The sequence below is a fragment of the Microcebus murinus genome, chromosome 2 (genome assembly GCF_040939455.1).
Source record: "Microcebus murinus isolate Inina chromosome 2, M.murinus_Inina_mat1.0, whole genome shotgun sequence".
In the NCBI taxonomy this organism is placed as follows: domain Eukaryota; kingdom Metazoa; phylum Chordata; class Mammalia; order Primates; family Cheirogaleidae; genus Microcebus; species Microcebus murinus.
In genome coordinates, this window is record NC_134105.1 from 86,920,800 (window position 1) to 86,943,714 (window position 22,915).

Sequence of the window (22,915 nt, forward strand, 5' to 3'; positions counted from 1 at the left end):
TTTCTTCTTCTTCTGAAATGGAATAGCGTTCAACTAGCATGGCCATAAGAATGGCAAAGGAAGTTCAGGCCTAAATAAGGAATAGTTTGTTAATGATAAATGTTTAAAGTAGCTCATTAGGCTCAAGACTTCCTTTTCAATTTTCTCTACATATTTAATAGATACATACTTTATCTTCTAAAGACATAACTACTATAGTAATAGAAATTGTGAGAAGTGCATGAATGGCCCAGAAGTAGATTCTGGATATTATAACCCAAATGTCTTGTTATTTCAATAATCATATTATTAATGTTATGTTTCCCATCTAAAAGCACCCTGTGTACATCTTTGAATATTCACCTCACCTTTGTTCCTATTCTGAAGGTACCTGACCAGTGTAAAAGACTCGCTTGGCAAGGCGTGTGCAGACCTGCCAGACGACACCAGTGGTGATCTTTTGTGAACTCAGAAAGAGCCTTGAAAGGGAAAAATAAATCCTCCTCAACTCAAAAAAGATGCGAGCTAGGGACTGTGATGCTCATTTCAGAAGTCTATTATCATGGTAAAGAGAATCAGAAAGGTACTCCTGAAAATAACTATAAGGGGATCAACTGCCTTAGTGCAAAACTAGTTTTATTGTCCATAGTTTAATGGAAGCTGGGGAAAAAAATTAGCTATTTTAAAAACCAGAGCATTCTCCCCAGCATTCGTTCACAGTCTGGATTTCTCATTTCTCTGAAATGAATCTTAATCACTGGGTTTACTGTCCCAGTTTTTTTCAAGTTCATTTCTTTCAATGTGAAATATATTTTTACACGTTTACAATTATGCTCCTAATATTTAGATTAGGATTTATATTTGATGAGAAATTGGTTTTGGAGGTGATAGAAAAGACAAGTAGATGTGAATGATTAATATGGAAATATTATAATCTATGGAAACTTTATTACTTATTTATGATAGAAGAAAACTCAATTTACTGAAACCTTCAAGAATATACATTTGTCTCCCTCATATAAGAAGAAAAAAATGTATTTTTAGATTCGTGATTTTAAAAATACTAGGTTGGTATTTTTTTCATCTATTCTATTTGGAAACTAAAATATAAGGTTTCTCTATTAAGCATATTGATATTATGTTTAAAAGCAAATCTAAAAGCAACTAACAATTCTGTTTAGATTTGGAATGAATTTAGTAATCCTTTGAAATTAAAACACTAAAGAGAATTACATTAAATTATAATTCAGTACAATAAACATGCATAACCAAATTTTTATTTATATAAATGAAAACATCTATACATAAACCAGTTTAAAAGCAATTTGAGCCCACATTTGTTTGTCTTTTCTACTTGCATGTACTGTATAATTACAGTTTTCTATGTTTATCAAACTGTTCACTAATTGTTTTTAAGATACTATGTCATACAATAATAGATCCATATATAAAATAGCATATAACATTTAAATGTTTTTATGTACATTTATATATATGCATTTATGCAATCAAACTTTGTACCTGTATCTATACCTTTCCTAGGTAGAATATAAATTCCCTGTGGAGAGGGGACATGCTTTATAATTAATGATATTCCTGTGCTTAATATCATGTAAGAAAGGAAGTTGGTAATGAAATAAAGATTTCTTGAATTCCTTTCTTCATACAAGAACAAATAGCAATGGCAGGAGTTATGTATCAATCCTATCCACCTGAAAGAGAAAGTGACCGTCTTTGAGGATGTCTCTGCTAAGAAGAAACAGTAAGACATCTCCTTGGTGAATAACAAAAGGCGGTGTTTCTAAGTCACATGTATCTCTTTGTAATCAAGAGTTTAACAATGAGCACATGAGAAGCAAGAGCTCTCAGAAAGGATTCATCAATTTAACCATTATCTGTTCATTTACTATTCAAGGTTATCACAAAGCACACCAGTAACTTAAGATCAGAAAAGGAGTAAGCTTCCTAAACATTTCCCATCTACTCAATCTAATCTTCAGGCAGCACAACACAGAACAATGGCCTGAATTTTTTAAAAGCTAGTGACTGGACTTAATACAGAATGCTATGAATTCCACAAATAGAAGATAGTTTTGCAATAGTCTAAAAACATGGACTCAATGAAAAGAAATCATGCCCTGGTATATACATTTCCCACATGCAAACTGAAATAAATCTTGTATCTCCTATACTTAGACAGAGGGAAATTTTTAAAGCTCAGTATTAAAATTTAATTGGTAACTTTGACCTTGAATGCCACTTTAGGTGAAAAATATTACACCAGTGCTCAGATTTTCTTGAGATTTATGATCTCATGTTCTTGAAAAAGGCCTAGCACCTCCGTGTTCCTGAAATAATTGATCTGTCTGTTACAAGTGTTATTTTCCTGATACCAACATCTGTCTCAGGAAGAAAAGTACAAACTGATGAAAATATCCTGCTATATTTAAGAAATCCAAAAGAACTACCAAAATTTGCATCTAACACATTACTATATTTATAAAAGCAGTCAAGATCATAAATTGATAAGAACACAAGAGAGATAAAAAAAAAATAAAGAACAAAGCCATTTGCAAATAGTCTATAAAGATTAACCACAATTATTAATAAAGAGTCAACATTTTTAATGTGCTAAAAAACTACAATGCAAACTTATAGTTCACATGTTTCTTGGGTTTGAATAATACATTTTCAACCTTGGGAGTCTTCCTTTCTTTGTTGTGTTATTGCAATCACAAACACTAATAATTTCACTAAAAAAAATCTCAACCATAACTACTGATTGTGTCTATTGGTAAAGATAAGCAAAAGATCATGAAATCCATCAGGTAAGCAGTAAATAATGATAAATCTGAAAATGACATGATTATGTAACGTCTTGCTTTAATGGAAATTCAACATAAAACTCAGAGTGTGTTTGAAAAGAAATAATGGGCAAACACTATTAATTCTCCTTCACATGACAAAATATCCAGTATTAAATAGCATGCTTTAATACAAACTAATTGTATAATCCTTTCTATCACTTAGCATTTACTACATACTGAGCACTTTTAAAAGTACTTTACATGTATTAACTCATGCAATGCTCACAACAACTTTGTAAGGTAGGAACTGTTATTAGACTCCTTTTACAAACAAGGAAACTACAGCGCAGAGAGAGGAGGCAAACTGCCGAAGGTCAAACAGCAAGTGAACAGCTAAGTCCGGTCCCAGGCCCAGGCAATGTGGCTCAGAGCCATACTTCCCACCACTAGACTACGCTGTTGTGTTCCATTAGTACATCAGCAGGAAGGATTTAAAAAGCAAGAGAGCCAATGCATACAGAAAAAGTATGAAGCCATTCATTAATTCATGCAGCAAATATTTATTAAGTACCCACTACCCATTGAACTGTGTATTAAGTTCCTTTCCAAGACAAAAGGTCTACAGAGAAGATATTTAATTTACCTTTGTACCTAGCTCTGAAATTTGGACCTCATGAAGTGGTAACACCTGGCCTCTGACACTGTTTAACCAGTTTTTTCTACAAGCCACCCTAAATAAGGCCCTGGAAAGGGGTCAATGTATTACCACATGGATATGTGAACTAAATTAGCTAGAAGAGAAAAAAGTCAAAGGAACTTCCATGGTAAAAGCACTAATAGCAAATAATATACCTTAAAAGAAGTTTGTCCATGCAGCCTCAATTTCACCAACCCCCTGTTTAAACTTCTTGGGTGAGACATCTCCCATACAACAGTGAAAATCTGCTAAACAATAGCAACATTAGGGTCAAGGCAAGATTGTCACCAAGCAAGGGTTAACTTTGACCAAAGAAGTCTGCGCTTTGCCAAACAGAAAGAGGCAGAGATGCAAAAGTCAGGCAACCTTGAATACATAATTCTAGCCTAAAACAAAAGATAGCTACAGGGAGAAATACAGCTTCAACGGGCAAGATCATGAATTACTTGATTTTCCGAAAATGTAGAAAAGTGAGAAATATACTCATATATATTTATTACCTAATGGAAAACTATTATATATTCTTACAAACATAGCATACAATAGCACTGTTGTAAGTTCATTCTTTATGAAGTTCTAAAATCTTTGAATAAATAGAAATACCAGAAGAGTTGTATCTATACAAAGCCAACACCATTAGGATAAAGGAGTATAAATTTATTATTGGTCTACTTTGCCATCTTTATAACCTGTGAATTTACTATACTTTCCTTTAAATAATCTAAGAGATCCCAGAAAAATCTGGCTATATAGTACATTAAGAGTCAAATATGTACCTACTGACACACTATAAACATAGAAATGCATTTCCCTGGGGAAAATAGACTAAATAGGAATGCCCATGAAAGAAAAAGACATTTAAAAAACAACATTTATGATGGTTAATTTTCTGAGATAGAAATACCATAACAAACAAAATAAGACAAAAATATTATGATCACGGTCATATACTCTTACTAAATAGAATAAAGGAAGTCACTTCTAAATATTATCACAGAGTCCTCTGCAAAGGGTATTGTCTTGGGAAAGTTAGAACTATTAAAAAGTGACCAAGAACCCCATATTTTTTAATGGGCTCAATTTTGTTCTGTAGTTAAAAGATTTAAATTGATCTCAGGACACAGTGAGGCAATTTCTAGCCAGAGGCAACAAAGCTCCCATAAATCTCAAACGGCTCATAAATCGGCATGGCTACATGGGTGTGGTTTCAGTTATAAGCTATAACGCTTTGAAAACTAAACTTTACAACTAGGTGAACACTGTTTATGATGAGAAAACAAAACACATAATCCAGATTATTTTCCAGCAAGGATACTCTATATTCCATGTTCTACTTCATTTATTATCAAGTTTCTATATTCGGAATCCTCTAGCTATGAATACCTTTTACTCACAAAAGGATCATATCCATAAGATCTTTGGTAATTAAACCGTGGAAGGCATTGCTTAATAGATGAAAAAATAATTATACTAAAATAACGACAGGACAAACCTCACAATGTTAAACAGAAAACAACTGAATGTTTTCTGCAGGCAAATAATTGGTCTCCAGAGAGCAAATTTGTTTATAAAGTCCTAAAAACCATGCTTTTATTATAAAATAGCAAAGATATAGGATGAAGACATTTTCTGAAATGGGGAGGGTCTAATTTTTCTGGTTTATGTTCTCCCCTACTCACTTAGAAAACGTTAATTTTTAAGTGCCAGCCTGCTGGGTGATTTCCTTACCGGATTTAGAAGGGCACAGGGGGAGGTTGCTGGCTATGTGAGCATTAACCAGGCACCCTGAGGCTGTTCAGTAAGCAAATAACCAGCTCAACTGCTGATTGCAAACAGTGTGTGGTACTGGTGGTTACTCACCATGTGAATGATTTACACATTCGACCACGGCCTCCTGGTCACACATTATACACCAAACTGTGAGAAACAAAGGCCAACAATATGCCTGACTTTCCACAGCAATTCCCATACACTTTCCTAATCACTTAACTGAACTCATGATTACAGGACGTTTAATCAGAAACACACCTGGATCCACCGGTCTGGAATTTCTTCGGAGTCCATTGGTCCGTTTCTATGCATAAAAATAAAACAAAACAAAGATGTGTTGGTGATTTTGCATTATTAAATTATATTACTTCTGACACTTTGGAAAGCCAATGAATGTTGCACTTTTTCCAAATAAAGCATGACTAAATTTTTTCAAAACATAGTTTTAAAGTTTGCTTTTTGTTTCCCTAATAAGTCTTCCACCTGAACATTGTTACATTTAATAAGTCATCGATAACTTGTAACACTAAAAAAAAGGAAATATTTTGTTTGCTAACTCCAGACATTGTGACTCATTTTTTTTTTTTTTTTTTTTTTTTTTGAGTCATAGGCACTACAGGAACTAGGAGAACAAAGCCCAAGCAGCCATTCTTGGTTGGAAAATGTTCCCAGCAAAGATATATGAGCAATAGCCTTAAACTGATCTAAAACTCTAACTCACCTATTTACAGGGCCTGACAGACCAGAGACTGAAAAGGGTACACAACCTCAAAACAAAGACCTAAAGCTCTGATTTTAGTAAACGCTTAAATGAAAATGGTGTTTTAATTAAGACCAGTTGTATCTGAATACTTTTAAAAAAGCAAAACATACAGCTCATGAACCAGAAAAGGTAACTGTTATTATAGAAAAAGAATCCATAAAAAAAAAATATGCATTACAAAAACTATAGCTCAGATGCAAAACAAGAGATTTTAAATCTTTGAAAATGCATGGCTACACATTAGATTTCATAGGCATTAAATTCATTCCCACCTAATAACTATAGTGATCTCACTAATTAAGAAAGACTTGATTTTCATTTGTTATTACACAGCTAGATGAAATACTGGGTCCATGACTATCATATAATCTAGATTTTCATGAAAGCCATTTTCTTTCCATGTGTGTGAGGGTTTGTGCTGGTGTCTGGAGTTTGGGTATCATTCAGAGCACACTTGGCCGTGCTAAGCACACATTAGCCATGGGTTTTTCTCAGGGTTCCTTCTGTTCTCATGCACAAGTTAAATGGGTGAAATTGGGCTTTTCAGCCTCCCAAAGGGCCTCAGAGCCATTTCTAGCAGACTCTCAGGGTTCTCAGATGAAAGCAAATTGGAGAAATTTTTTTAATGTCATTTTTGTTTTTACCCCAACTCCCTTCAACACCGATTTGTAAAAACTAATATGAGCATTAACATCAACATTGAAGCTATGGTGAGCAAGATGGACAGCTGCATCAGGTATACTATTACAGACAGAGTCCCTGAGACACAGAGGAAAATGTTGCTCTGGACTTCTTGGTAGCCAAGCTACAAAAAGGGGAAGCAAGATAAATTACAGATTCAGATCTGATAATATGAAAAAAAAAAAAAAACTGCTTTCAAAGAAAAATTCTTTTCTACCTGAGATTTTAGAATTTCTTTTTTAGAGCTCTCTATACAAAGGACATTGAACGACACATCTGACAATACTTTCAACAGGAAAATATATAATGATGGGTATCTTGCCCTTATTTTCTTCCTAAATATTCCACTACCTTTTTTTTTTAATTTTTTAAAGTCTCTGGGAGAGTGGGTAGGTCTAGAAGAAGCTCAAATGTTGCAGGGTCCCAGAACCTTCTTAACATACAATAGAAGCTGTCTTTCTACTGGTCTCATACCCTCTACTATCAAAGTGCCAGGAAGGCAAGAAAGGAATTCAACATTTTGGTCTGATTCCTAGAATCCCTAAACTGGTACCATTTAGAAACTATAAACTTATAATGTGAAAAGGAGAACCTGAGTTCAAAAGCAACTCTATATTACTTTGAATTTAGGATTAAAATACGCAACACAGTGTAATTATTAAGAGCATGGATTCTAGAATAAGACTACCTAAGTTTAAATTCAGTTCTTGCCACTTGGCACCTGTTTGATCATGAGCAAGTTAGTTTATATCTTTGTGTCTCAGTTTTCTCACCTATAAAATGGGGATAACAATAGTACCTACTTCATAGGATTTGTGGTGAGAACTAAATGAATTAATTTACATGTCCTTGGAATAGTTCTTGCCAATGGTAAGGATTATTAAGTGATATGATAGCTTATTATCATTATTATTAACTTCATTGTATTTTGCATGTTTAAATTCACATCAGGAATTAATTCTTCTAATAAGTTAATGCCTTACTAGGTATGTCTTAGATTCCTCCTTCTGAAAAGTCACTGAAAATCAGTCACCCTGAAAACAGAAACATTTCTATAGGAAGAGTGGGCACTATAATGAACTATAATCTGATGTATTTAAGAAATCCAAAAAAAGAAAGAAAAAAATGGGAGGAATTTTCAACTCCTCATAAGACCAAATGCATCTGGATAATATGAAAATTTTTATACTTTAAAAAAGGACTTAAAAAGTATTTTATATTATAAAAAACTTAGAAATGCTTATCAGAAAGTTTTGAACAATTTTAAAATGCAAATTTCAATTGTCATCCTGTCATCTCTGTCCACATACTCCCCTCCCCAACCTGTATTCTCAAAAGCCCAGGGAAGAGCCGGACAGGACTTTGTCCCTAGCAGGAAGGGGAGACAGGAGGGGAGGGCACATGTGGTAGTCCCCCCGCCCCAAAGGGGCTTCTCAGTTGCAGCCCCACATGGTCCTCACGGTGATAAGAATCAGTCTTCAGAACCTTCTCCATCTCCTTTGATCTACCTAAAATGGGGGAGGGGGACCCCCAGACAAACCTAATTTTATAAGTACTTGGTGGTTATTTCTTGCTTCGTGACCTATTACTTTGTCTTTCTCTTAAAAAAAAAAAAAAAAAAAAAAAAAAAAAAAACACCTTTATCATCCCAGAAGCTCTCTTTTTCTGCCTCTTTTGGGAAAAAAAACTAGTTCTCTGTTGATTTTACCAACAAAGCAATCAAAGGTTCATTTGCTATATTCTATGGAAGCTGGCTTTGGTTCTTCTGCCTGTTTTAACTTGTGGAATGAATTTAAAGTAACTACACAGATATGAAATGATAAACTTGCTTCTTGGAGCCAGCGGGGCTTTCTGAAGGTCTGCTCCAGCATGGGATGTGAGGTGAACATCCCAGGTATGGTCATGAAGGCCCATGGATCCTATAGCTATTGAACACTGGCCTACCTTAGAATAAAGCATGAAATAAAAAATAAAAAATTCACAATCGTAGCTATTGAAAGGGAAATAGAAAAGGACTGTAAGTCAGTACATGGAGAGAAGGAAGGTCCTTAAAAGAGGGGGGGAAAATAAAAATCACAGCACTTAAAATAGGGCTTCGCTATTTATTTGTGGAAGACCTTATCTGTGGAAGCATCTGTATATGCTTCTTTATATTCTTTTGCCACGCTTCCTACTTACACCAAACCAGTTTCCACATGAACTGGCCAGTATTATAATTTTCCATCTAAAGTAGAGATTATTAGCACAGTCACACATTAAATAAAAATTACATGTATTTTAAGTAAGTCACTAAAAAACTGATGGTCTGTTTTAAAAAAATCAATGTAAAATTAATTCCTTTCATAATAAGCTTAAATGTACTTTTTAAGAGTATAAAAGTACCCATGAGGCTTATTTAATATCATGTGAAAACTATTAACCACTTATTATCACACTTTCTTTCTATAAACACACCCGCTTCACGTTACTTAATTAAAATAAAACAAAACCTTCTTCCTTGGAAAAAATGATATATATATATTATTTTATATATACATATAATTGTTACTAATAAGATAAATGTTAAGTAATACTGAGTTAAAGTTCAGAGCTCTACAAGGTATCTGTTTCAATAATATAATAACAGCATGAGAGAGTAAGTGAAAGAAGTCAATTGTCACTGCTGGAAGAATCCTAATAGCTGATAGAAAAAAAATCTTACCTGTTGACGAATCACTAAAGGAAATTTTAGGTTAATTTATTTTAGCCCTAAAAGAACGTGTGTGGCCTATTTTTAAAAAATATTTTTTGTTATGCATTCCTTGATCTAGACTCAAGATTATAAAATACAGTCAATGAATATACTAAACAGATGCATATGAGCTTGTTCATAGCACACTCCTAATATCCTATTGTACAAATTATATACTCACACAAAAAAGTAGAAACAAGTACCTCTTATGACATCTTGCTGTATTTTTCATTATTTTTACCAACTACATAAATGCTAGCTTATTAAAAACATACTATCAACATCACTTTTAAAGAGACAATTCTTACATGTTAAAATAATTTGATAATTATTGTCATTCTGTTACTCTGAAATTCTCAGATTATTATACTTTTGGTTCACATAACTAATCACAAACATTTTATGTTTTATTTTTCTCTGCTATGGTTTTTCTTTTTACTGTTTTTGCTATGGTATTTTATGGGGTTTCTGGTGAGAAATCTGTTATTTTTGGTTAAAGAGCAAGGCAATGGTTGTCTGGTGTCTGACATATCTTTTATTCTTTTTGTATTTTAAGTAACTTTATTCTGAGAGGTAATAGGAATCACATACTTCCAAGCCATTAGAAGTCAGACTCTGTGTTAAACTAAAAGGAAATGTCATCAGATCATGATTTTATCAATAGGACATGATACCAATCATGTTTGTGCTCAAATGGAAAACTACTAGGAACATGAAACCATGTCCTTAACGAACAATGTTAGAATTTTCAGTACTGGCAAATGCTGGGCAGCAACACATTTCATGACGGGGGCATGTCTACCAACTTCCTGGGATCAGGGCCACCCTTCCCTCTGTTCTGCGTGCCCCATTTCACACACAGTCTTACACTAAATATTCACATTTTTCTTCCACCTAACATCTTCAGATAGAGACTGAAAATCCCTCTGGTTTTTAACTTGTGCATTTCATTCACAGGCATGTCGTTGCTCCCCCTATTTCTGTTTCTTTCTGTTCATTTTTAAAAGGCACATTTAATATTGTAAAAGCTCAAGTCTGGTTAAGTTAGCAAACAACTTGAAATGCAAAGATTATATAAAAATGTTTTAATGTTAATCTTACCTCCGGTAGTTTGAGCGTCCCTTGTTCTGAAACAAATGTAAAAATTGGCATTGTCAGTGTAAAGTTATTTTGTTTGGTTAGCAACCTTAGCTTGTTCTCTGCAGAGTGGTAAAACACCACTGCTTTGTTTTCTTAGCTGATACCTGTAATTTATTTCCAGGGTCCCTAAGGCTGGGCTAGTAATTATTTTGCAACCCAGGTTCTCTTACCTTATTGGCTTGTCAGGAAAATGACTCACAGTTTTAAATGACTTCTAGGTTATGCTTAACTTTTTCAATTGTTTACTAAGCAATGTCAATTCAACCACATAAAGCTCCTTAACACAAGGGCTTGCACTAAATTTATATGCATGAGAGAAAGCTAAATGCAACCTTTCTTTCAACACATCTCGTTTTAAGAGTCTAAACACACTGAGTTAACAAAAGTATTGCATTTACTATAACCATTGCAAATTTAATACAGGGAAACATTGCACAGGAATTATTTTTCATTAAGTGGCTATAACTCTTAGTTTTGGGAGGAATATAGTTTGATTTAAAGATGAAAATTTAAAAACTGAATCACGATTCTATTCTGATGCTAATTTCCCCTTCATCCTTAGTTTAACTCTATAAATAGGAACAACAACCCCTGCATTACACTTCAGTTCCTGAAAATGCCTAACAGTTATCAAGGGCCCTGGGATCTTTGGGTGAGCAATGTGGCAGAAGGGCAAAAGGTCACTCTGAGGATAAGAGCACACACTGCATGTGGAAAACTGGTGGACAGCATTTTTGCTTCCTTTGCCCCTTCCCAGGAGCACTTATGCATGCTCTAACTTCTCCAGACTGAGAGAAAACCCCTCATCCCTGTGAGCTCATGCCTATACATTCCCCATGCAAAACGATCCCCTAAAGAAGGATCTGAGAAGAGAAGATGAAACCGAGAGAGACATCAGGAGAGAAAGGGCAGACCTAAATGGGAGCTCTGTAAGATGTTTCTCTGAGAAACTGTGAGAAGCTCTGCAGCCAGAGTTCAAGGGGAAAACTCCTACCAGGATACTTGACTCGCTGCCACAGATTGCTTTACACAAGAAGATTGCCTGGGGCATGGAACAGGAGGTTGGTTTATTTTTTTGTTTTGTTTTGTTTTTTCCCTCCAGTTTTTTTTTTTTTTTTTTAAAGGACTACTTCCGATTAATGGAAACGGAAGATCCATGGACAGAAAGTCACCTTCCTGGAGAAAAGCTAAGACCGCGACCCTTTGTCAATTTCGAACACCATCACTTTGGCTTTCACAGATAACTGCCTTCTATGAAGGCATCTCTCTCTTTGAGGCCTAAAATCAGCCTTTGAAAATAAATGTTTCTGGACAAAAATCTATTTTACTACTTCTTTCCCTCCCCACTAGAAACACACAATGTTTCAGAAGATAGATTGCCTATGAGGGCTGCTTTGGGTAGAGGGTCTTATAAAAGTACCATTGGCTGGCCCGGACGTAGGACTCAGGTTAGGTGAACTTGGGTTCTTAACAGGGCAGCTGTGATACCCGTTTCACTGGTTTTCCCAGAAAGACCTACACAAGCCAGAATGGCCCTATTCCCCTACTGGTGAGTTAGAGTAAGGGCCTGAACTAGGAATCAAACTGCAGAAAGCACCAAACAGGAGGGGAGTTTACCCATTTTCAATCCACTGAGGAAAAGCTCTGCTATTTCTACATGACCTCTATCACGGTGTTCATAAATGAGCATGCACCTTAATTTCAATTCAAAAGTATCATTTTTTCCCCTGATCTTTGCATAAAAGTGTTTTTATGTCCTTGTGAAGTGGGTCTTTTACAACATGCTTGAAAGGTATTATTTGTGACATAAAACCTGTGATAACCCCATGTGGCAGTAGCTGTCATACTATGCTCCATGAAGATTCCTCTCGGTGCTCCTCAGGAAGAGGAAACGATGGTATTTAAGGTTACCTAGCTATGTGGGCACTTGCACGTTTCACCCTACAAGGAGATCCAGGAACAGAATACCCTCATTTACAGGCTCTTCACATCTTGTTGTGTAGGGTGCGGCTGCCAGCTGCCCAGTTCTTGGCATGAACAAAGACTCATCACAGAATGCAAGAGGGTGTGAGGCCCTCAGAGGCACTGATTGGACTGGTACCAAATGAAGAACTAGCCTTGCTGACCACCTTTTATTCAACTCTCCCTCCTTCATTTGTTCCCCTTGTCATTATCTCCTGCTTTCTTTCTTTGGGGGTGTCATCAAGAGAATCAGCTTTCCTCATAATTCTGATTGGATCCACTAAGAACTGCTCTCTACATGAAGCCTCTTCTGTGTAACCCAGATAGGGAAAATGGAAAAGGGGCTTGAGGCTGTATGCAACTCCAACACTAAGGCCAAGAGTTCTTCAATGGGGCACATACCCTTTCCTGTTCCTGGCCATCATGCCTGGTCCTCAAGGCCACATCTACCCCGCTGCCCAGGACAGAAGCCCACTGTTGACATGGCAGTTAGCACTCTGATCTGCTAGGCATACCACATACATAGCTCTGAGTTTTTACCTTGGAAGTCTGAGTTTTTATCTAGTCAGGTCTCACGATAGGATTCTGTGTATTTCTAAGGATCCATAAAAAGCCAAAGAAGTGGCAATAACTCTCAGAATCTACTCTGAGTCCAGAAATTCTTAGCCAGACTCTTTTACTTATACTTTTGTACTTGTGACAGTGACTATGCCATCACACTCACTGCATCCTTTACAGACATAATCGAAATTCTCATAACCACATGAATGCAATAGCTTGACAACTTATATGAAAATAACAATAACAAGACAGAGGAAAAACCCAAGTGCAACACTGTTTCATACATTTTTCAAAGTAAAAGTTCATTCTGGCTGGAAAAATGGATTAAGAACCTCTTTTAATGAAGTAGTCCATGGAAAAGCTACTCTAATTTTGAAGTCTGCAACCCAACCTTTTACTTCCTGTTGGACGTGGGCACTTGGATCTCTAGCAAACTCTATGCAGGCCACAGTTCTGCACTGGGGCTGGATGCTAAGGGCTGATTATCATTAAATCTACTTTGGCTGGATTCTGACCCAGAAGGTTGGTTGGTTGCTGGTTGAGATGTGATGAAAAAGTCTCTCTTTCTGCCTCTTCCTTTCTCTTGGGAACTTTCTTAGGGTGGTAATTCGATTCTTCAAGTGTCCAGAAATTTTTAATCCTCACCATCTCCTTACCCTGAAGCCTACTTCTCAGGCTCCTATTGATCAAACTACAAAACGTTCTTACCCTTTCAAGAATCTTTCGAGAAGGTGACTCACAGGCCCTCAAGGGGTTTATACGTTGCATTCTTTCATCATGTCCTGACTGGTTTAATGTAATTCGGAGAAGTGTCGTTACTGAGTGCATGGAGCCTTTGCAGAACTCCATCTTCAATGCCAGCACAGAGCTCAATGTGCACATTTGTGTGACAGAAGGATTTTCACTGAGGCTTTAGATTCACATCATATCATTCACTTGCTTAAATATAAAATTCAGTCCTATTTTATTTGTCAGTTCATACATTATTACATAATTTGCTTTCTCTCCTATCGGAAGGTCTATTTCTTAAGACTAAACAAATCAATGTCCAGTAAGATCATTTGTCTCAAAAGGGGCCACAGAAAAGTAATTACCAGCATAGTTTTTGAAGGTGCTTTGTCATCATGATGAACATGCTATTTCTGTGAAGTATTAAAACTAAAAGACAAGGCCGGGCGCTGTGGCTCACGCCTGTAATCCTAGCTCTTAGGAGGCCGAGGCGGGCGGATTGCTCAAGGTCAGGAGTTCAAAACCAGCCTGAGCAAGAGCGAGACCCCGTCTCTACTATAAATAGAAAGAAATTAATTGGCCAACTGATATATATATAAAAAATTAGCCGGGCATGGTGGCACATGCCTGTAGTCCCAGCTACTCGGGAGGCTGAGGCAGAAGGATCACTCAAGCCCAGGAGTTTGAGGTTGCTGTGAGCTAGGCTGACGCCACGGCACTCACTCTAGCCTGGACAACAAAGTGAGACTCTGTCTCAAAAAAAAAAAAACAAACAAAAAAAAAACTAAAAGACAGTTGGACTGATAAAATTTTGGAGAAAGTTGCACAAATGCTATGTTCACCACTTAGATCTACAGCAGTATTTTGAAAAGACGAAAAGCAAACCATAAACTCTGAATAATATTTTGATTCCAAGGCTTTTCAGGAGCTCTAACAGGAATCCAACCATGTCATAGATTCCAATTCCCTGTAATAATTATTAATTTATCGTTAAACTGACCCAAATCATTTTATGGGAGGAATAATAACTATTCTTGAGTATAAAATTATCTTGATGAGTTAAAAAAGAGGACTTAGGTGTACAAAAGGCTGTACGTTATATTAAGCAGAACCAAAGTCATTTTTTGGTTATGAAATCAATGATCAAGCTTCAGTTCACATAAAACTAATATGATAAAATGCCTCACAGTAGAAATAAGGCTGAAATAAAACTGTATCATGAAAGCTTATCTTTTATGTTAAAATACACAGTATGATTTTTATAAAGGAACCCATTTCAGACACCAATTTGGGGTGCAGGTCCCAGGTAGCAATCTCCCAGGTTTAAACCACTAGGATACAAAGGCAACTTCGTTCAAATTAGGAGTGGCTATAGCAGCAGCAGGAGCAGCAGCTGGCCTAGATAAAGGAGCGATTAAACAGATAAACAAATGGAGATCTTCTTTGGTTAAATATTCTAGCAGCTGAGGCTTGCATTCCCACTCTTCAGGAAAAGATACATTAAACCAAAGTCATCTGCCCCAGCAATATTTGCCTTCCAACATTACTTTCTTTGTTTAAACTGATAGGATGCAAAGCAAGCTACAGTGACCAATGTAAGAGTAAGAAGGGGACCAAAGGGACTTGGCCATACATTATAGTGGGTGAAAAACATAAATGTCCACAAGGTTCAGTACACCTTCACAGTGGTGTACTGTGAGAAGGAAATGGCACCCAGGCATTGCATCAGCTCTGCAGTGACTCGTTGAGAGAGGCTTGTATAGTGGAGCTCATACCTATTCATTATTAACATTGGAAAGTTCTGGCACACACTTCAGAGTTCGTGTATGTGTTGATCATTGAGGTTGCCATGGTGAATGTGAAAAAGTCAACGCAAGTTCAGTGAAAGAGAGTGTGGAACTGCCTGCCCTTTATATCCATGCAAATCCTCAGATGTTAAGACAAACTAATCACTCAAGCTTCAAATGTGTTTCCAAGTTGCACAGTCTATCTTATTAAAAAAATAAACTTACACCTTTTTTTTCATACTTCAAATGTACTTGAGTTAATAATCTGTCACAGTCAAATATTAATATGAATGGATTGCTTCATTCAGAAATGAGCTGCATTTTTGCCAAGTTATTATCATTTCCAGGATGAATGATGACTAGATAAATTTAAGGGATATAGAGCATTACATATAAAAGGTTTATGAACCCAGGGAAGACAACACTCAAAAAGGGCTAACTTCTACAAAAAGAAGTGTCAAGAGACGTTTCAAATGATTAATTATTAATATTTAGCCATATCCTGTAACACCACTAAGGATTGTATTTGGGTTGAAATACTCCTAGTTGGGGGAAAAAGCAATAATAGCTTGATGCTCAATGCCCCTACTTTGAACTTGGTACTAAGGGGCAGACACAAAAGATGAGAAACACATTTCCTTCCTATCTGAAGGAGCATATAATCTACTAGGGGAAATAAAAGTGGTAGAGACAGATGCAAAATAATCCATGTGTTCCACTACATTGTCCAGCTTCCCTAGTAAATCAGTTGAGGCCATGTGACTAGTTTTAGCCAATGGACTGTGATCAAAAATAGCACTGCTTACTTCCAGGCCATAGGTCTAATAATCAGCAACCTTGGAGACCATGTGTGAACTCTACAGAGTCAGAAGATGGAACCCACCTGGATCCCCAAGCCATCGCTTAGAAGGGAGCTGCTCTGGTGGGCCACTGAACCCACAGAAATCAGTGGATGTCTGAGAAATAAACTTCCATGTGTTATAGTCACTGGGATTTGGGAGTTTGTTACTTACCACAACACAGCCTAACCTTGGCAAATAACTGAAACCTACACACAAACTAACTGGAGAACAAATTAATTCAGACTACCACTGGGTGGTCAAGGTGAGGTTAATGATTAGCAAAGAGCTTGGACAGGAAGTAAAGAAAAGGTAGTCCTTGGAACTCTAAGGAAAAAAGGGGGCATCTTTCAGTGAGAGGAAATAGTAAGAACCATGCAAGAATTCTAAAAATGGGATTGACTGGATCAGGGAGTAGGTCTCTCCAGGAAGAAGTATTTTTGTCACCAGCTGTTCTGTGAATTAGCTCATTTTCTCACTACCTCTTAACCCAGGTGTCCCTTGTCAAAAGCCTAATGATCAATGCTTAGAGCAGGAGCCTTCCCTTGCATAAATACTAGAAAGGAATGTAAAAGGTCTGCCTAGTTTTCTTTCTTTCATTCTTGAAGTACCAGCCAGGGATTCAGATATAATTTTTATTTCACTTTTCTACCATCTAGTCAAGCTCTACTCTCTACAAGGGTGGAACAGGACCCAGAAGCCCTGGTGCACTGCAGTTCTACTCATTCACCTGTCCATCTGTTTGTGGGTCAGCTACTCACTCACCCATCCACCATGTCTTCCTTGAGATGAAAATGTCAATGATGTATGGTTCTTATCATTGAGAGGCTTACAGTATGATTGAAGAACTGGACATGGAGTCCATGATAATAAATGTGATAAACGCTATGATAAAAGTAAATATAAGGTGCCAGGGGAGCACAGAGGACAGACAGACTAAGGAAGCCCAGGTGCTGGGAGTATCAGAAAAGGTTTTCAAAGTTGAGGCAACATGTGTATTTTTTAAAAAGATTACAAGTTCACCAGACAAGGGAAGGAAAAACATTAAAATAGAAACAAAATACATTTAGATGCACAGAAATAGAAATGAAAAAAAAGTGGTTGGGGAACTGTGAGTAGTGAAACAGAGTTGTGTTTGGGGTTGCGGGATGGGGAGGAGTGGTAAAAATCGGGCTGGAAAAGTGACCCAGAGCTTTGTATGCCATACTGGGAAGTGTGGACATCGTTCTCTGAGAAATGGAAAGTATAGCAAGCAAAGGAGTAATGTAATCAAGTTTGATTTTAATAAAGACCGATTATAAATTTACAGAAGGAGCAGAAAGTTAGGAAATTTTGTAGCTGTCCAAACAAGAGGCAATGAGATTTTCTGTCTACAGCAATATTCTGTCAGTGGAGTCTAGAGAGACTTAAGAGGAGAGCTAAGAGTAGCAGGTAAGAGAATGGCGATGAGGAAGGGGGAGTCATCAAGGCTGACACACAGGTCTGGGTGAGTGTTTGAATGGTGGACCTTTGACTAAGCCAAGGAATAGGAAAGAGAAGTTTGTGGTCGTGGCAAATGAGGTTGGTTTTGGTTATGTGAAATTTGAGGTCACTGCAAGGCACCCAGTAGGGGATATGTGGGGAGAAAATGGAAATTTCAAATCCAACTTCAGGAAGGAAGCCTTGTATGAGATGGACCCTTATCTACCTGGGGTGTAAGTTGTAGCTAAGCCAGGGCAGTCAAGCACATCTCCAAAGGACGGTACGGGGGGTGTGATGGGATGTAAAGGAGAGTGTCAAGGAGAATAGCTAATAGTGTCAAATGACAGAGAAAGGTCAAGTAAGATGAGGCCTGAGATGTGATGACCAGTGGATCTGGCAATTAAACGGTAGAATGAAAGATTCTCTAGCCTTCATTTAGCTCCTGGCTTACTCTGTCATTCTGTACAATTAGTGCCTCTTCTCGACTTGACCTCTCCTTTCTATAAACATGTCTGACGTTCAATGAAGATGAACATTTTTTTAAGTGTTCCCTTTTAAAAATTTTTTTTTGCTTTATTACTTCTAAGTAACACATAATTATACTATCCATGGGGTACAGCATAATACTTCAATACAATATTTCAATACATAATTAATATTTGAAATAATTAAAACAGGATAACTAGAATTTCCATCACTTCAAATATTTATCATTTCTTTGTGTTGGGAACACTCAAAATCTGCTCTTCTATTTGAAATTATATGATAAATTGTTAATTATAGTCAGCCTATAGTGCCATAGAACACTAGAAATTATTCCTCCGATGTAGCTGTACTTTCGTATCCATTAACCAACCTTTGCATGCTCCCCTCTTTGGAACTGCCTCCACCCTAACTATTCATCATTTATAACAACTTACCCCATTCCTACTGATCACAGCTTTCTGGACCACAAGTGGACTCCTGACTCACACTGAGCAAATCAGAATCTCTTAATGTCTCTTGAGAATATATTAATAGTTAGACTATGTTAAGCATTGTTGCTATAAATCTCTGTAAGGAAGGGTTGAATCTCATATCACCTATGATTTAATGTTATGGGAGAACTAGGATTATATAAAGATTTGAGTTTGCCTTAAATCAATAATACCCACTTGCTTTAAATTTGGCTGTTGGAATGATTTACCTCAAAGTCAAGGTCTTCTGAAAATGACATCACCTTTTCCTCTACACAAAAAGCTCCATCCAAATGAACTATGTCTCCAGCCCCTGATATATCTTGTCCTTCCCTCTTGCTCTCCCTCACACCCACAATTCGTCAAACACTATGCCAGTCATGGAACACCACATTGGTGAACTGCTGCAAGCAATTATTACTGAATGTCCAAACAAAGAACTGTGCAAGTCTTAAGCCAATGTTGGGATTCTTGGCAGGCTGGGAAACAGTCCACAGAGTCTACCTTGCCCGGGAACTCAAAATAGTACCTATTTTACCACACTCACATCAGAGCTAGCAAGCTCTACACATGCTCATGCTCTACACATGGTTACTACCTATACAAGTGCAAGAAGGGGCAATTTACGAGAATGTCATGACTTCCAACTTTCAGAGGGCACCTATTTGGGAGTAGGGGAGAGAAGGCTGCTGACGGAGCTGTAACACAGATTCCTCTTTCCCCATCCTTTATAAATAAAAGGACGAGGCCCTTTTTTTTATAAGGGCCACCCAGAAAATCCTGGCAAAAAAGAGAAGCTTCCCAGGCAGGTTCCCACCATTTCATACCACTAACTAACTGACTATGAGCATTCAGTGTCATTAGTTTCTTCAAAATCTTGAGCAGAAAAAGACAGAGAGAGATGGGAAGAAAGGGCACAGATGTACAAAACAGAAGGGGAATGGAGGTCAGCCAAAGGATGTAAAGCAGAGAACTAAGCGAGCAAAGCAAATGTGCTCAAACTCTAAAAAAGCAAACTTAGAAGTTTAAAAAAAAGTTTTCTTTCTTGCTTTATAATGAAAGGTATAACAAAGTTGAGAGAATGATACTTTGTCTAGATGGGACTCCCAGTTGTTTCCTATTGACTTTTTTTAACATAAAAGTTTAAATTTGTAATTCCTTTTAATGTCATACTTGTATAACACCTCAAAACTTGTGCTCATTAATTTTTCTATCCACAAGTACACCAGACCATAAAAACAACAAAAATACAGAAAAGGCCATGTCTTTCAAAAAAACTGACTTCTCATTATAGAACATCCTGGATTACATTAGTGAGTTCTTTTGTGCCCAGGCAGGGCATGGTGGTAAGCATCAACATTATCTCACCAGATCCTCACAGTAATTCTCGAATTTATATTTTAAAGATTAAAAAACAAAAGCTCACAATGTTTAAGCAAATTTCCCAAGCTCATGTAGCTGGAAAATAGCAGAGCTAGGATTTCCACCATCTCTGCTTACTCTCAACTACAACTCCTACACTATTCCCTTTAGAACACAACCACCGCACCAACTATGGGATCACTTTATATTTTTCATAGACTGTACCTCACCAAGACAGGGCCATGAGATTTATAAAAACATTAGCCTACCGTGAGCAAATAACATGTTAATTGTCCCCAAAGAGATCAACAGATGGGATATATAAAGATAGAATAAAAAGTTAAACAAAATGTTAAATTGTCTCCCTGATAAATTGTATCAGGGAGACAATTAAAGACTAACAATAAGAATTTATATTTTTATTATGTTTTACATCTTTGTTAATTGTTTCTGACCTTCAGACAGATGTAAGTTTATTTAACAGGCTTTGAGCAAGTTGCACAGGCACTCTGACCCCAATCAGTGAATGGAAAGGGCTGTTCTGAAGACTGAATCAGCACCTGCAGAAAGATGCCTCGAGTTGCACCAAGGAAGGACAGGTACCGTGCAGGTGCTCAACTAATGCCAGGATCTTTCTCCCTGCAGCTGCTCGAGCCTAGCACAGAGCATGGCACAGGGGTGTGTGTGTGTGGGGGGGGGGGACTTTAAAAATGTCGACTGAAGGAGCAAAGTGAGAGGAATGTGCTATGATCTCAATCCTCTAACAGGACTCACCTTTTCTACAATTGCCTATTTTCTGAACTCAGCTCTGCAATAAACTATTCTCTCTTTTACTCTTCTTCACATTATCCAAAATAATTCAATGTCCACCTTTTCCTTTGGGAAAATCAAAGGTTGACATGGCTACCTTTTGAACTCGAGCTGTTAAAGATCCTTTCTTGTGTTCAAAAGTTTTACTGATTTTGAAAGGTCTTATTGATAAAAACACAGAGAAACTCAGGGGAAAAGGACAAAGAGAAAAAAGAAGAAAGAGAAAGAATAAAGAGGCCAGAAAAGAAAGAGAAGGAAGAGAGCCCAAGAAGAGCACAGAGGGCCAAAGGCTATGGAATGCATAATCGCCAACAGTCTTAGAAATCAGCTCATGTAACAATCATGGAGCATTATTTTTAAAAACTACAGGGAAAATATTTACATAAAATACAGAGGATATGTGCTCTTTGTTAAATGCTGAAAAATGACAATGTATTCGATTCATTAATTCATGAATTAGTCTGTGTGATGTTTACATCTGGCACCATTAGTATTTCTGAGCCAAATATTTAAGAGAATCAAAAAGAAATTTAGGAACTAAAGACAGATGTGAAGAATATATTCTTCCTATTTTGTTTTCACTACTCCATTTATTTGTTTTGCCTATATTTGTACAGTTTTAGTGATATATTTAGGGCTTGGGGTTAATGAAATATGTGACATGAAACCCTCCGAGTCCTTCTTGAAAGACCTCTGCCTCCAAGGTACAGATAAAAGTCACACGGATTTTAAACAATTTAAAGCAAAGTCATGTACAATAGTCACACAAATGTTAAGCAATTTTCTAATTGTGCTTATAAATGATAGTTCCAAAAGCAGATACGTTACCATAAACACATATTAAGAGTAAATTAGGCCTTAATTATGTTCAGCAAATTTTATGTCCTCATTAAAAACAAAATCACAACAATAAACTTGACTTACCACCAGAATTAACTCTTCCACAATTGTCTACTCTTCCCAAACATTCTTTGTGTGCTCTTGCGCCACACTTAAAACATAAATAGCCTTGATAAAATGTTCCTCTGAAAGGTAAAATTAGAGAGTGATGTATTAAAATGTGCTAGTTCCACCTATATGAAATCATTAGGGAAAGAAAAGGTATCAACAGTGCTATTCAAAGTACACCTCAGTAGAGGAAGAGGACCTTGCTGGAGCTTCCGAAGGGACTGTCCAGACAGAAGGCTTAGCAAGGATCTGACAGATCTGAACTGTTAAGGCAATATCCCCACTTAACATTTCAGCTAGAAAAGTCTGAAACACTTAGCAATTATATCAGTTCCTTTAAACTGAAAACCAGGACTGAGCAAGCTTACCTCAGGAGCATCTGGCAGACTTTGCAGGATGTAACTCGAGTGAAGGTGTACATCTTGAAGTCATGGAAATTGGAGTCAGCATAGTCTGGCCTTATGTTAGATCTATAAAAAGGAGGAAAAAAAAAATAACTTCCTAAAGAAAGTTTCACAACAAAGCAGCAGTATAGTCATCTAAAACCTAAATTCATCTGTACCCCCATAATATGCCGAAATAAAAAAAAATTACATTGGGTGAGGATCAGATTTGAACAAAAGGGCTAAATATGCAATGTTTGCTAAGCCAAAAGTATGCTATGCATTGAAATATGCACCAAAATCTGGCTGGGTGGGAACCAGCAACATGGAAGGACACAAGGAACATAATCTTGCCCAGAACTGAGCGTTCCCAGAGAACTTTATAGAATGGCCACATAGGTCAACCTGCCTGGAGAAAAACAAAACCTGCTGGATCTTCATGCTGTGTGACAGTTTCTTTTCTGTAGCCACATCACGGAAATATAAACTAGCTGATGAGGTAGGGAAGTGGGTACTGCATTTCCACAGTTCATCTCTAAATAGGTGTGT

At 36.9% G+C, this 22,915-nt stretch overlaps 1 protein-coding gene across 2 annotated transcripts in view; it reads right to left on the reverse strand.

The window, feature by feature from the left end:
- Nucleotides 1-22,915, reverse strand: part of VAV3 (vav guanine nucleotide exchange factor 3) — a 360,452-nt gene that overhangs the window by 105,591 nt on the left and 231,946 nt on the right. For both annotated transcript variants that reach the window (XM_012751555.3, XM_075999917.1), the window contains exons 16-19: nt 22,352-22,453; nt 21,960-22,060; nt 10,530-10,555; nt 5,512-5,557 (exon numbers count right to left, since the gene is read on the reverse strand). In XM_012751555.3, coding sequence (XP_012607009.1) covers nt 5,512-5,557; nt 10,530-10,555; nt 21,960-22,060; nt 22,352-22,453 — 275 coding nt within the window. The remainder of the gene's footprint in view (nt 1-5,511; nt 5,558-10,529; nt 10,556-21,959; nt 22,061-22,351; nt 22,454-22,915) is intronic.